The sequence below is a fragment of the Cynocephalus volans genome, chromosome 1, assembly GCF_027409185.1.
Source record: "Cynocephalus volans isolate mCynVol1 chromosome 1, mCynVol1.pri, whole genome shotgun sequence".
Lineage (NCBI taxonomy): Eukaryota > Metazoa > Chordata > Mammalia > Dermoptera > Cynocephalidae > Cynocephalus > Cynocephalus volans.
The window spans coordinates 12,640,597-12,656,573 of NC_084460.1; the positions used below are offsets into that span (position 1 = coordinate 12,640,597).

At 41.1% G+C, this 15,977-nt stretch overlaps 1 protein-coding gene across 1 annotated transcript in view; it reads right to left on the minus strand.

The window, feature by feature from the left end:
- The window catches only part of MACROD2 (mono-ADP ribosylhydrolase 2), a 1,973,048-nt gene that overhangs the window by 151,622 nt on the left and 1,805,449 nt on the right, over positions 1–15,977 (minus strand). The window contains 2 exon segments of the mRNA XM_063101974.1: positions 1,821–1,904; positions 9,142–9,186. Coding sequence (XP_062958044.1) covers positions 1,821–1,904; positions 9,142–9,186 — 129 coding nt within the window.

The window sequence follows — 15,977 nt, forward strand, 5'->3', positions numbered from 1 at the left end:
TAGGAGACAGAAGCCTTGGCCTTCCAATCAGATACTAACCAAGCTTACCATCTTGGACCAGTTAGAACTGCCAGCCTTCTCCATGGTTCTACGTGTTTTCCAAATGGTTCTCAACATTTAAGCACATTTCAATGAATTAGGACAGTGTGTACCCTATCATGGACCTGATTATAATAGTAATATAGCAAGAATAGCCATTGCTAATGCAATGCCAGACTTGTACTAGGTATTTTGTACATACTATTTCTATTCTTTACTGTCAGTAGGAAATGTTCATCCCTCGCTCCCTGCCCAGAGAGGAGAGAACATCCCCCTCTCCTCACTTATAGGGAGCCCAGCAGAAAGAACAGTACCATCTGGAGTCTCTCTGAGACCCACCTGCCTACAGAGAAAGTGTGTCTGCTCTTGGTATAATGAGCTCACCAGGGCAGCCTCTGTCCAGGCAGCTGAGGATACCTGCACCTGTTCATGAGGACACAGAAGTTAAATCTTTCATATTCAAAAGTCAAATCCAGCATTAGGAAGCCTATCTGGGGGCAGGGCAACCAGATGCTCTGGTCTGACTGCAATGAAACTAAGGTTTTGATTTCTACCTTTCTTACAGTTTTGCCTTCTCAATTGGTTCTGAACCCACAGAAGAGTGCGAGCAGTGTCATTACTTATCACCAGGAACTCCTGCACTCACAGGGATGCCGTGCGGTCATGGAGATGTGCTGCTCAGGGTCTCGTTTCAAGTGAGAACCTACTGCTAGGAGAGAAGTTAGCTGACAAGATCCAGGGGCCACATTTTTGGGATCTGCTGCAGCACTGTGTTCATACCCAGGCCACTTTCTCCTCAAGCTGCTTGCAGTCAGGAAGAGCATGGAAGAAAGGTGACACTACAGCCCAGCTGTTCCTGCCTGACTCATTGTCCCCAGACTTTCTCAGACTGCACTGCAGATTTAGGCTCTTCCTAGCTAATCCTCCCTGCTTCCTCCTTTCCTTTCACCTCCTCCTGCTTCTCTCCCCTTTATCCTTCTCGGGCTTTCCCCCATACATTTCCTGCACTTCTGTTCCATCTTGACATCTTCTTCCCTCAAGACTCAAACTGACACTGTCAGTATTATTATACTCTTCATTTCACAGTGGAGGAAGTGGGACTTGAGGCAAGAAAGTAGAAGGCACAAGTATGCTTCTTTTTAGAAATTTGTTCATACTCTTAGGTTCGAGGTTCACTTGAAAACAAAAATGCCTCATCCACATTTTAAAGGAAAATCTGAATTATGATACTAGTGTTGTAAAAGAGAGATGGCCTCATTTCTTCATAAAATTGAGCCCAACTGGACCTGCTCATTCAATGCAAACACGCAAAGATACACTAGCTTCTAGAAAATGAAAGAGAATACTAGAGACAGGAAACACTTCCAGCATCCAGTGCTGAGGTTTGATTCTGGAAAGACTCAGAATATGTTCATGAGCAAAGCAAATTACCCCAATAAGCCAATAGCAACAGTGCTGGTGTCGACCTTTACCTTCACATGGTTTCAGAGAATGCAGCTCGTAAGCACTACCCACGATGTTTCAGTTTGCAGAAATGGAAAATACATCATACTAAGAAAATGGATTTTTAATATTCATTTTTTACCTTAACAAACTAAACAATCTTATTTTTCATCCCCACATGCAGGGGATAGTAAACATGTTAGGAAAGGATAAAAGAATTGCTCTGTGATTTTTGAACCCTTAGGGATATCTGGACATGAGTATACACATAACATAAAATTGAATAGAAGTTTCTCTTCATGGCATAATTTCCTAAAGGAAGGAGGGACAGGACTTACTCTCGCTAGAGTCCTTTGAACATTCTGACTTCTTTGCTTTGTTTTTCTCATGAGGTGGAGAGAGGCCTTTTGGTTCTAACCCCTCTGGAAGTACAAAGATTTAAAACATTCTTATTTAAATATTTACCAGTAGGGCTCAAAATCATGTTGAAGTCTAAAGACATGTTCTTCTTAGTAACCCCCCCCCACCTCCTCACTGAATCTTAACTGCAAATTCATCTTTCATTATGGTTGAGCTATATTTTGGCAAGAACCTGTGATTCTCTAACCTCCAAAGACTTAAACTTAAGTCTCAAGCTAAAGCATTTTTAAATATTAATTATTTACACAAATGTTAAATCTTACACAAGTGCTTTTTTAATTTAAAAATTCTCCATAAGGGAACTACGCATTATTATTATTATTTTTTTCTCCAAGAGTGTTTGATTTAAAACTTTATGAGTTAATTGACAGTTGTCATTGTGCAAGTTTATTTCATCCGGTTCTCAAAGTAGGGCTGGATGAAGTGCAAGTCCCGGGGTGCACCGGGGGGTGGGGGTTGAAATTACTCTGCTTCTGTCTAACAGACTTCTTTAGTAATCCAGATTCTAAACCACTTCCATACGCCTCCAATTAAATTATTATGCTTCCCCATTTTCCTCAATGCCCATCCAAGTCTATCCAAGAAGGATAGTAAACAAAATTCTGAAGACAGTTTTAGGAAAGTGTCTCTAAATTTTCCCTATTCCGACATAGGATACTTTGTTAGGCATTAATTTATACATGTAGCCCTGGTCTCTCTACTGAGCTCAAGGCTTATGTCTTCAACAGCCTACATGGCATCTTGTTTTGGATTTGGGGCTGCATGTCTTCCAATTGTCCCTCCAGATTCACTCCCCACCCTCTATACCCCCACTGCACTGTGGGAGTCTGAACTCCATGAACAGCACTAGTGATCTCCCTGGTTCTCTTGCTTCCTATTAGATTTGACTAGTGGGCAGCCCAGGGTATTTACTTGCTAGGCTCCCCATAGTCTTCATGGGCTTGTCATGTTCCTCAGTCTAAGATCACACTCCTACCAGCTGGCCTTCTCCACACAGCCTTCTATGTCTCTTGGGTCCTGTAGGTGCTCCCCTCCCCACCGTCCCTTCAGGTTTGGGATTTAACTGTGCCCCACAATTCCCAGACCTAATTGTTTTCCTTCACCCAACTGTCATCAGGCATTTCACATTTCTGTAAATGATCCCATTAGGCACTCCAAACTTAACACCAGACAGAACAACACGTTTGATGTCTACAAACCTTTTCTCTCCACAGTATTCCACATTTCAAAGGATGGAATTACTATCTACCCAGGAATTTAAACCAAAAACTAAGATGTTACCCTCAATACTTCCCTTCATTTACTTTTCCAGTCCAAGTAATCATAAATCCTACCAGCTCTGCTCTCAAATATATCCCATAGTCATCCACTGTGCTCATCCTTTGTAATCATTGCACCGGCCCGAACCAGAAGCATATCTTGCCTGGGTTACCACAATAATCTTCTAAATTCTAACCTCTAGCCTTCTAATCTCTGTGCTTTTGCTGTTTACTCCCCATAATCTATTCTCCACACAGCAGCCAGTGCCAGTGTGATCTTTTAAAACATAAACCAGGTCATGTTGCTTGCCTCTTTAAAAACCATTACTTAGAATAAGATTGAAATCCAACTCCAAGGCCTAGGATAACATGTCATTTGGGCCCCACCTACTGCTCCAGTCTCATCTCTGACTTGCTCTTTGGCTCTGCATTTATTAGTTCCCTTTGTGTTCCTCAATTATTGCTAGGCTGGTTCCTGCCTCAGGACCTTGGCATCTGCTGTTGTCTCCCCCCCACACCTCCAACATATATATTCATTCATGTCTGCCTAATCACCCTTTGAATATCAAATTCAACACCCAAGAAAGGTCTTCCTTGGCCACCTAATTTAAAGGGTCTCCACAGGGAACTCTCTCAAACACATCACTTGTATCTGAAATTATCTTGTTCTCTTGTTTATTTCTTTATTGCATGTCCCCTTCCCACCCTAACCCTAAAGAATGTAAATTCCCTTTGAAAAGGGCACTTGCCTTTCCTAATCCCTCTGTATTCCTGGTGCCTAGCAGTCTCTTGAGAATTTCATTTCAAATTCTATTGCATTTCCACTTCACCCAGGCCTTTCTTTAAGGCCAAGATAATAATGGGGCTCATGCCTAATTCTCACTCTTTTAGCAGCTGTCACCTCATGCCAGGGCTTTCAAATGACACTACAGAGCTATCGTAACTCATTTCTCTTTTCCCATTTGTTAAAAAAGGAACAGAATGACAAAAAATTCCGGCATTTTATAGATGTACTATTAAAAACTTTGGCATTATAGACTACAAAGATTTTGGGCACTATGCTAGATTTTCTGTGGTTGCCAGTCAGTCACATCGAAGGTCATTACCATGGCCAGAGTGAAAAATTTTGCCAATGACTACATTAACAACTCCCTCAAACTTCTGTCACCAGGTGTGAGATGGATGCTGACCCTTGGAATGGGTTCAGCAAAAACAGAAATGAGATGCTTGAAACAGCTTACTGAGTACAAATGCCGGTCTCAAAGGGATTCATAAAATGGGCAAAGCAACGTTTGCAATCTCCCTGGGAGAGGACTCTCACCCTTCCATGCCCCTGAAATGTGTCGTTCACAACTGGAATCAAGAAGAGAGTTTCCAGTGCTGGAAATTCAGCTCCAAACCAGCATTTCTTGAAAGAGAGTTTTTTTGAGTTAACTTTGTATTTCTTGATTTTTCCATCTCAATGGGAATTCTTAGGGACTGGGTGAGTTTTAAAAGGGCATCTATTTGTGTATTGTGTGATATTTAAGCACCCCCAAATACTAATACTTCATTTTTGCAAAGGTTGTAGGACACTCCTCGGGTAGTCAGTGGACACGTATCCATATTAGTTATGAACAGTCATATGTCACACAAGTACTGCATCATTTCATGACAGCCATGGGTAAAGTGTATTGGGGGATTCAAATGCAAGTCACTGATACATATGGCTTCTCTTGGCCTGGGGGAGCTGAAGGGAGAGTTGTTCCTGCTTCTCCTTAAAAGCACCCCCATGCTTCTCCTTGACGGTGTGTTGTGTATTCTAGGTTGCCTCTGTTTCTGGCAGAGGGTGGAAACCTGGAACGTTGCCGTAAGCATGGCTTTGCCCCCTGAGGAACTCAGCTGTGCAGCAGGCTCTGATGTGATTCACTTGCCGTAGGTGGTTGCTGATTTTCTGTCCCTGCTGGCTCAGATTGGGGCTGAATTCAACAGTGCATAGTCATGGAGATTAAAGGACATGGGAAAACATTTACTATGCCAGGATTAAAGAAGATGATTAAAGGACTTAGGGTCTGGAGACAGGAGCAAGAAAGTTAAGAACATGAACTTTGGAGTCAGGCAACTCTGGATTCAAATTCTGTCTCTGCTGTTTAAGCAAGGAACTATTCCTTAAAGGCCTTGGTAGTAATAGTCTCTGCCTCATAGAGTTGTTGTGTGTGTTAAAAGAGTTCATGCATGTCGAGTGGCTGGCACAAGGGGCATGGCCAATTAAAGTCTGGCTCGGCAAAGCTGTGCTGGGGCTGACTTGAGCCAGCTCACAACAACTGATTTTACCAGCTCTCCCCACCTCTCACATTTGTTGACCTCATGTTTGGTAGCTTGAAAAAGACCATGGCAGGTGAGTTTACACCACAGAAATCTATACGCTCTTCACATCAGAGCTCCTCCAACCCAGAAAGTCAATTTACCAGCACCCCACTGGTTTTAGGTATTCAAGTTGTTATTGACTGTCATTCACTAGCATTTGTTGGCAGCTGACTCACTCAAATAGCCCTTCACTAGTGCCAATTACATTCTTAAAAATCCCTCCAGCTTTTCTCTTTGTATGAGAAGAGGTGATGCAGGGCAGAGGGAAGGCTGCCGTCAATGATCTTGGGAGGCTGGTTAGACTCATCCTGAAGACTAACATGCTCAAGTGTGAAAACTGAATGAAGCCCGACTGTACATCAATGTCTGCCAAGGCCAGCTGGCATACCACAGAGCCATCCAGCATGCAAATCCTCCATGACCTCAGCACTCAGATATTAGGAAGTGGAGAGTAGCTTCCCAAGCCCCTCCTGCCTGAACGGCTGAGAAGCCTTGGACCATTGAGTGTGCCTTAAACAGCTGCATCCACCTGCTAGAGACAAAACTCCCAGGAAGTCAGAAGTGATGATGCACTTAATGCCCTCAAACTCCAACCTTGTGGGCTCTTCATTAGCATTAACAATGATTTCCTTAAAATCACTCAGTGGTCTGGCTAGCTAGCTAATCTCATTACGAAGTTAACTCCCTTTGCCTAGAAATGTGTACTTATGGCACTTAGGCAAATGACCCACGGCAAGATAAGGTCCTTTTACTGACTGGCTAGAATGGCATGGCTTTCAGCCCACAGCTGAAAGATATTCCAAGGACACTTCATGTGAGCAGGATAAATGAGAATGGAAAACATTAACATTAAATTCATGTAAGTTAGTCTAAAGGTGACTATTTAAAGTCTTTTTTCAACGTATGGTTATTTTATTTTATTTTATTTTATTTGACCAGTAAGGGGATCGTAACCCCTGGCTCGGTGTTGTCTGCACCACACAGCCTGTGAGCACACAGGCCATCCCTATATAGAATCCAAACCCACGGCCTCAGCACTATCAGCACCGCACTCTCCTGAGTGAGCCACGGGGCCGGCCCAACATATGGTTATTTTTAACAATAACAAATTCTATGTGGGTAGAGGGATTGCAATTTTACCTTGGGCTTTATGTTTTCCAAAAGGCAAGCAGAGTCCTTGTCTTAGGTTGGATTTTCTCAGAAGCACACTGAGACAAGGGTTTGAGTGTAAGTAGTTAATCAGAGAGATTATCCCAGGAAGCATCAGAAGGGGAATAGGGAAATGAGACAGAAAAAGGAAGGCAGCCAATACTGGGTGTGTTGATGGACAAGTTCCACTGTGGGCAAAGGGCTCGATTTTACTGGGAACCTCTGGATGATGGTATAGAATAAGGCTGTCCAATATGGTAGCCACTAACCACATATTGCCAATGAGTAGCTGAAGTGTGGCTAGTCTGAATTGAGATGTGAACATAAAATACATTTCAATTTCAAAGATTTAGTATGAAAAAATAAGAGATGTAAGATATCTGACTAGTATAATTTTATATTGACCATATGTTGAAATGATAATATTTTGGATTATTATATTATACAAATACTATTAAGATTAGTTTCCCCTGTTTCTCTTTTTTCACTGTGGATACTAGAAAATCTAAAATTATACATGAGGTTCATCTTTGACGCTCACACTGTGTTTCTCCTGGACAGTACAGGAAAAGAACATGCCTCTGATGTGTCCTGTGGGGGTACTGCTCAACCATCTCCTGTCCATCATTGGCTGAGGGCGGCTCCAGAGAAATTCACTCGCTGATACTTTGAGTTTGCCTTCATGACCAGGGAAAAGCACTCAGCTGAGAGTCATAAAACTTCCCTTAGAAATCTGTTGGTATCATAATACAACAGCGAGTTCTAAGGGGATATGGACAGGGCACCAACAGCGACTGCTACAGTCTCTCTCCCACCTCCTTCATTCTTGCCCCTGACTTTTAGATTCTTCCTCTGCTTCTCATACCCTGGAAATCCATCGCTTCTGGGGAGACCAAGAGAACCCTAGGAATCAGACATGTTCAGACTGTGGGAGAGTAGATATAGGCCATAATCACTGTTCCAATGAACTTTTATGAGGAAAAGGAACTGGTGTTATTTTTCCATGAAGATAATGAGTGGTCAGGGGAAGGAGAAAGATTTAATTGACAAGAAGAATGATTTTAACCAAATCTCACCTAACAAGATCAGTTGCATAAGAATTTAAAGAAACTCCCTGTTAATGGAGCTATTCAAAATTAGGTTGCCAGGGGTTTGTAGGAGTTCTGGTATCAAATGGGAGGTAACACAAAATTTGGACCTTAGAGATATCAATTTTAATTTTGAAACTTGGCTGCATTTTATGGTTAGAGCAGTGGGGTTGATGAAATGGGGAACAGGGAACTCTTAACCATAAAATTAAGTTCTATACCCTTCCAATATCTGCTAGAACGAAAGAGAAAGGAGCACTAATTTATTGAGTATTTTCTATGGTCTAAGCACTGTGAGAAACATTTCAGACCTGTTATCTCATTAATCCCCCAAACAAGACTATACGGTAAGACTTATTACCCTCGGAAGTGCAAACAGGTGTATAGAAAAAGATGCTTGCCTAAGGTCAATAAGAGGCAGAGCTAGAATTGAATTCAGGCCTATTGATTCATGCATTCATTATCAAGGACATATTGAGTGGTTACCTTAGACCAGAACCCATGCTTTTAATTACTAGATTTCCCTCATAAACACTGGTCTTTCTTGAGAAATTGGCATGTATCTTAATTTCTGATAATGAGAAAAATATATCACAGGTGGAAAGTGTATTTTCCAAAGATGGCCTTGGCAACATTTTAGGTTGCACATACTTTGCAGAAGCACTCCCCATCAAGAGATTGAGTCTATTTTCACTTCCCCTGAACCTGGGTGGGCTTGCGACTGTTCCAAAGAACAGTTAGGTGAGAGTGATGCCATGGACTTTCCAAGCCTGGGTCTTAAAATGGGTACAGCTTCTCCCTGGCTCACTCAGTCTCTCAAGAGAAACTCCTTTGGAAATTGGCCACCACGTGTGAGAAAGCCCAGGACTCATAAAAAGGCCATTTAAAAGTGTTTCAGAAAATTGCCCCAGCTAAGGTTTCAGCTGACAGCCAGTATCAATCACCATCCAGACAAAGGGGTGGATGAATTTTCAGATGATTCCAGCTCCCAGGTGTCGAGTCTTCCTGCTGAGCCCCAGACCTTTTGGAACAAGATGACCAAGTTGTCTCCGTTTTACTCTGTCTGAATTCCTCACCCACTGGATATGTGAGCATAATAAGGGGTTGCTTTAAGATACTCAGTTTTGAGGGTGATTTGCTATACAACCCTATTAACTATAATATCATGTTTCATTTTAACCTTGGCTGTCAGGAAGCTCAAAGTCAAATTTAATGCTTAAATACAGTAACTGTATCAGTCTTAAGAGTTAACACAGCTACTTTCATATTTTATGACACTGAATATACATTTTTATTTTATTAACCTTATTTTGTCTTTCTTTAAAAAAAATATGAAGTATACATAAAAAAACATGATTTCTGCTTACCCCTAAGAAATAAAATCATAAATTTAATACCTGAATCTTCTTTCATGTCAACATCTTCTTCTTCATTATTATCATCTATTAAAGAACAGGAAAAGATAAAGAAATATTCATGTAAAAACTGAAAACATCAGAATTCTTCAATTTGATTAAATAAAAAAAAAATCAATGAAAAAAATAGCTCAGTAGAAAAGAGACTGTTAAAGCATGTATTTCTGTTGTGTTGTTAACATGCTAAATTAGAATACACATTAGAGCACAATTTAACACCTAGCAAGCCAGCCATTTAGCTCAGTTGTTTAGAGCATGGTGCCGATAACACTGAAGTCTGGGGTTTGACCCCATAACAACCAGCAAAAAAAAAAATCACCTAGGGTTTACATTGCCTTTTAAAAATTGTTACATATTTATAACAAACTATGTATACAATCATTTGTTTTACTTATATAAGTTATGTTGTGTATGGTCACTGCAGTCATTTCAATTCCTCAAAATTAAAAAATCACAGAGTTTAAATGCCACATTTTCCACATTTCCTAAAGGTACACTTGCTCACCTCAAGTATCTGAGAAACGTGGACGTCATCACCCGGTTGCAGGCCAACGCATATCGAATCCCTTCACTGCACCGTGAAAAGTGCTGCTTGCGGCACATGTAAATGCAAACCTTTAACCGCAGGCTTTCCAGTGCCCCCAAGTCAGTTGCTCCATTCTCATTGAACTCTCGTCATCTCCCATTAAGGGGGTTGCCCTTTTAGCTGGACAAGCACATGTGACTCCTCTGCATTACAGATGACATGCTTGCTCTTTTGAACTTTTGACACAAGATTTCTCTCCTTGCATGTTCCCTACATTAGGTGCTAAGTTCTCAATGTTTGTGTCCTACCCCCCAACCCCAGAATTCATATGTCAAAATCCTCACCCCCAAGGCGATGGTATTAGAAGATGGGCCTTTGGGAGGTGATTAGATCACAAGGGTTGAGCCCTCATGAACGGGATAAGTGCTCTTATAACAGAAACCCAAGGGAGACCCCTCTCCCCTTTTGCCGTCTGAGGACACAGGGACTATTTATAAGGAAAAGGGTCCTCATCAGACACCGAATCTGCCAGTGCTGCAGTCTTGGACTTGCAGCTGCCAGAACGGTGAGAAATAAATTTCTGTCGTTTATAAGCCACCAGTGTGTGGCATTTTGTTAAAGCAGCCTGAACGCACTAGAACATCTGTCAGTGTCAAATCTCATCCTGCTGACATGTTTCCTCCTTGCTGCTCACGTTCTTGCAATCCAGAGTCAGACTCCCAGTACCATTTGCCTCAGCTATTTTCTCTTTTCCCCCCTTCTGACTCCCATTCCTTTCACAAGTAGCTGCCAGATCAATCCTAAAATACAGCTCTGATCTGGTTCATAGCCATTCAGTTGACCGCCCTCAGCCTGATGAGAAAAGTCTAGACTCTTCCCAGCAACATTCAAGGCCAAAGACATCTAATTCCAACCACTTTTCTCAGTTTTCACCACCTCTTTGTTATACTTATGCTCCCACCTACATGCCTACAGGGATGGCAGCACTGGGCTCTTGTGTGTTCTCTCCAGGACCCCTTCAGCTTCCTCTACCTTCCTTGGTCCTGTTAGCAATGTCCTTCTCTATCTCTATTCACCCTCATCCTTCAAGCCAAGCTTAGGCGCCATAGCATTTGCTTGACCCAAGTTAGAATGAAGAGTGTTTTTGGTGTACCTTATTTTTACTGCCTTCTGCGTATGAACTTGAAGGACATAGGGGCTTAGGTCTGCATATTGGCTCTTCCTCTACCCATCCAGTCCCTAGGCATGTGACCTTGGAGAAGTTACCGAATCTTCCCAAGCTTCAGGTTCATCAGCTATAAAGTGGGATAATAATAACGCCTACTACATAGAGTTGTGATAAGGATTAAATGAGATAATGCCATGAAAAGCACTAGGATAGCTACTGAAACATCATTAAGTGCTAAATGTTAGCTATTATTACCACAAAACCCCATAGTCTAGCTACTTGTTAATATATCTGTCTTCTATATGCTCATTTCCAGATCATAAATTCTGTGAAGATGGAGACCATGGCTTATGTTCCTTTGTATTCTCTGGCACCTAATGCCATTTATTTTATGTGCTAGAATCAATAAATAAATTTCTACTGAATCAAATTTCTGTTTTATCCTATGCATCTCATACATAGTGAGGCACCTTGTGTTTATTTGATGCTTTGTAAATAAAGATAGCTCAGTGAAAGATTTGCAACTTTCTCCTAGATATGTGCTTTATAATTATCTCTTAGCCAAATTTATTCAATAGGGCACTCTTCTAAGTGTTGATTATTGATGAAGATTAGAGATATATTAGTCAGTGGAAATAAAAAATGCCTTTAATTTGAGATTTTAGAAAGGTAATTCTTGCTGGGTATAGTTAACTTTTAAAGAACTAAATTTTCTACATTCAGATATGTTAGAAACATTGGTGGCTTTGTATCTAATTTATTTCTTTCATCCTTTCCACGAATGCAGTTTTGGAAAAAATACCTATTTCTTAGAAATATAATTTTCTAACCAAATGATTATCAAAATGTTACAAAGAAAACTCTTCATAAATTCTTCACTGAACTTAATATATTTAAACTGAATCTTATTTTCCAGAACCGTCTAAAGTCTCTATGACAACAGACTCTGAAATCTCAGAGGGGGATGAAAAAGAGTCTCCACAGTTTCTGGGAGACAATAAAAGAAGAGTCAAAGATCCCTTTGCTTGTCACCTATGTTTCCGTGTGTCCATCTGGCAAACACTCATTCGTAGCCAATTGTGTGCAAGGCTTTGTGTTTGGGGATGTAGAAAACACCAAGATGAATCAGACACTTAAGCAGTTATTTAGAATCTTCTTAGCAGTGAGGACATTAAGACTTGCAGGTAAATTTCAACATATGGTAGACAGTAGTTAGTGCCATTGCAAAGGTTTCAGAGGAGAGATTGATGCTTCCAGTTAGGATACTGGTAAGGCTTCCTGGAAAACATGACATTGGAACTGATATTTGAAGTTTACAGACTGTCCTGACAACATCATTCCCCAAATGACTCCCATGTGTTAAAGGATCAGACTTTGTGTTATCATTCATTCATTCATTCATTTCACTCATTCACTGATTTACTCATATAGTCCGAGATCTGGACTCAGACTGCTTGGGTTTACTTCCAGGCCCAACACACGTATAACTACATAGTCTTTGGCAAACAACGTGAAACCTGTACCTCGGTTTCTTCATCTCCAGTAGGGATAATAAAATTACCAATTTCCTGGGGTTGCTCTGTGTGTAAAACGCTTACACAAAATGAGCATTCAATGAATACTGGTTATTACTATTATGATGTCATTATTACAACTTTTGCTATTTAAACAACCATTTTTTGAACTCTACCATGTGCAACAACTATGCCAGGCCTTGAAGATACTGGCTAATAATGTCTTTCCTCAAGGAGTTCACAGAGTGGGTGACATATAAAAGTAAAACCACAGTTAGAGCAGGAAGTACAGGATTTTCTGATGGAGGCATGCAAAGATTCTATCACGAAACAGAAACGAGGTAGCTAAATCAGAGAGAAGGCCTACAAAGGCTTTCCAGAGGAGGTCAGGCTCCAGCTGAGTCCCAAAAGGTGAGCTGAAGTCAGCCAGGGGAAGAGAAAGGCAGCAGGAGATGCCTGACAGATGTGGGTGTCCCACCTATACCTCTGTTCCTTGACCTGTGCCAGCCTGACTTCCAGCCTCAAGCCCTTTGCCTGAGGGCTTTCTCTGGTTGCTGGAGACCACCCAGGGAATACCAGGGAATTACCCGCCAGGGTCAGCCTTTCCCAAATGACCAACAAGATTTGCATCTAAGTATCCCAGTTCCCATGCTGCTCAGATGGGCCCATTTAGAGGCATATTCCCCACCACTGCTCTGAGTCTCCCCCTTTCCATTGGGACTGAGCCCCAGTTGTCCAGTGGTAACTGTCTATGATTAACCTTATCACCTTCCTTCTCTTCCTTGTCTCACTTCCCCATCGCCCTACTGGTGTTTCCTGAGATCACCTCCCAAATAAATTACTTCCACTTGAATCCCTGTTTCAGGATCTGCCTCCTGGGAGACTCAAACTAAGACAAGGGCAATCACACCCAAGCAGGGGGAAAAACATCTGTGAAGACACATTAATGTGAATAGTCAAAATGCTTTCAAGGAGATAAATCTAGCTCTGAATGTCCAAAGCGGGGAGGTATATGAGAAACTGCAGCTAAAGTGATGTGTTCTGGCTGGATAATAAAGGACCTTTCATGCCAGATGTTATGGTTAATTTTATATGTCTGTCCATGTGACTGGGTCCCAGTTACCCAAACGTCTGGTCAGACATGATTCCGGGTGTGTCCTTGACAATGTGTCTGGATGAGATTAACAATTGAATAGGTAGACTGAGTAAAGCAGTTTGCCGGCTCTCATGTGGGGTGGGCCTCATCCAATCAGTGAAAGGTCTTACTATAACAACAAGGCTGACCCTCCTGAGAGTAAGAGGAAACTCCTCCTGTCTGACTACCTTTGTGCTTAGATAATAGTTTTTTCCATGCGTTCAGATTCAAACTGAAACATCAGTTCTTCCTGGGTCTCCTGCATGTCAGCGTTGGCTCTACTGTTTCTTAGGCCTTTGGACTCAGATTGAAACTATACCATCAGCTCTCCTGGGCTTCCCGCTTGCAGACTGTAGATCTTGGGACTTGTTGGCTTCCATAATCACATGAGCCATTCTTTATTATAAATTTCTTTCCACATATATATGTATGTACATGTATGTATATACATACACATACACTAGAAAATTTGTATTGTGTTCCAATCCTGTTTTTCCACAAACTTTTTGAAGTTGAGTAGAGGAGTGACACACCATCTTTTGAAAGATAACTTTTTTTATGAGAAAAACTTATCAAGAAATTATAAAACGCATGCCTTAATATTTTGGTATTCTTTAATATTAAAATCAAGCACAGAGTCCTTTTGGTCTGCAAAGCACCTGATGTGCTGACTCATGTTAATGAAATCCACTGTAGGTCAACGTTATTTTATATAATATGCTTGCTTGAGTCATATTTATGCAGCAAATTTCTAGCAAGAATATTTTTCTAACAAAACCACGAACCAAAAAGACAAATATGTAAAAAAAAAAAAAAAAAGATAATAACCTATGGAGATAGGAATCATGCCATGCAAAACTTGGAAGCAGGTGAGTGACAGAGCATGGGCACAGGGCTGCTGCCCTTTAAACAGTTCTTCAAGCATCACACTTCTTTCTTAGAGGACAAGAATGAAATAAAAGGTTTCTAGCTAAAGTGATGATACAAATACCATTTCATAAACACAGAGCAATCCATCAGATGGTATTGTTTGGTGTGTTCAGAAATGCCAATCCAGAAAATCCCCTTCCCTTCCTAGGTATGGACCACAGAGAGCCTAAAGCTCCATTTTATCTTAAGAAGCCTCTTTGATGTTAATTTCACAATGGATGCTGTTTTTATTCAATGCATCATTCTCTGTCAGATTACCCTGTTGAGTTTCGCACAAAATATACAAATATTACTAAAGTTCTTATTTTGATCAAAAAAGTATATGAAAACGAATGAGATTCTCATGAATAACCAGTTTTTGGTAACGGCTAGCCTATATACTTCAGAAGCTCCTTCATAAGGCAGTGTCTAACCTACTTTGAGTTCTATAATATCTATTTCACTTTCTCTTATGGGAAACAGAGTTAGTGATTATACCTGTCTTCTGAGAAGCACCTCATTTTCCAATAACAAACAACCCACAATTTTTCTAAAAAATGAAGGGTTCTGGAATGACCTGAGATGGGTTTTGGAATTGCCTGAGATTTGTCTTATTCTTTGGCCTCCCCCATATTTAATGTAGCCTTTTGGGGAAGGAGAAAGAACAAAAACAAACAAACAAAATCCCACAGAACTTTATTCTAGAGCAGAAGATCTCAAAGTGTAGTCTCTGGCTCAAGGGCATCAGCATCGTCATCACCTGGAAATCTGCTAGAAATGCAAGTTCCGAGGTGCCATTCAAGAAGCTCTGGGGAGGGGCCCAGAAGTCTGTGTTTTAACAAGCCCTCCAGGTGATGCTTGCGCAAAGGTTTGAGAGCCACCTGTCTAAAGTACTGACATGGGAATGTTGGAGGAGAACCTTTCAAAAGAGTAGATGTCCATTATTTGGATATCCAAGCTGAGTTAACTAACTTAAGATATCTCACTAACACTAACGTGGAGAGGGGTGCCCAAGGGTTGCTGGGTCTGAGGAACAGTTATGCTCTTCATAAGATATCATATGCTTTCTTCTGTGCTTGAAATCACCCAGCTACTATGCAGGTGGATGGCAAGGTTATCATGACCCATGGCTAGGTTTCTTAGATTGTCTAGGACACATGTGCATGGATGGAGAGTATCTTTGAAGAGGCCTGTGGGTTGCACAGAAAAAGGAGGGTGTTATGAAGGAGAGAGTTGCCCTCAGGAGGCATCCTCTCCACCCTCAAGGGGAAAAAAGGACGGATGCTGGAAACAGATTATACAATTAGCTTGTCAAAATTGCAGGGACATTCACACAATGGGCAGGTCTGTCAAGAAGAACAATTACAGTAATCCTTTGTGGCTTTTATTTCCTATGCTTCCATGTCCTCTCTCTCTCTTAATTTCTTACCATGGGCTTCTTGTGCATTCCTTATCTTTTTAATATTTCATTATCAAGGGCTTCTAGGAGCAATTTTCATTGGCAAAGAATGGAAATATTACCACAGGCTTCTTGTGCATTCCTTATCTTTTTAATATTTCATTATC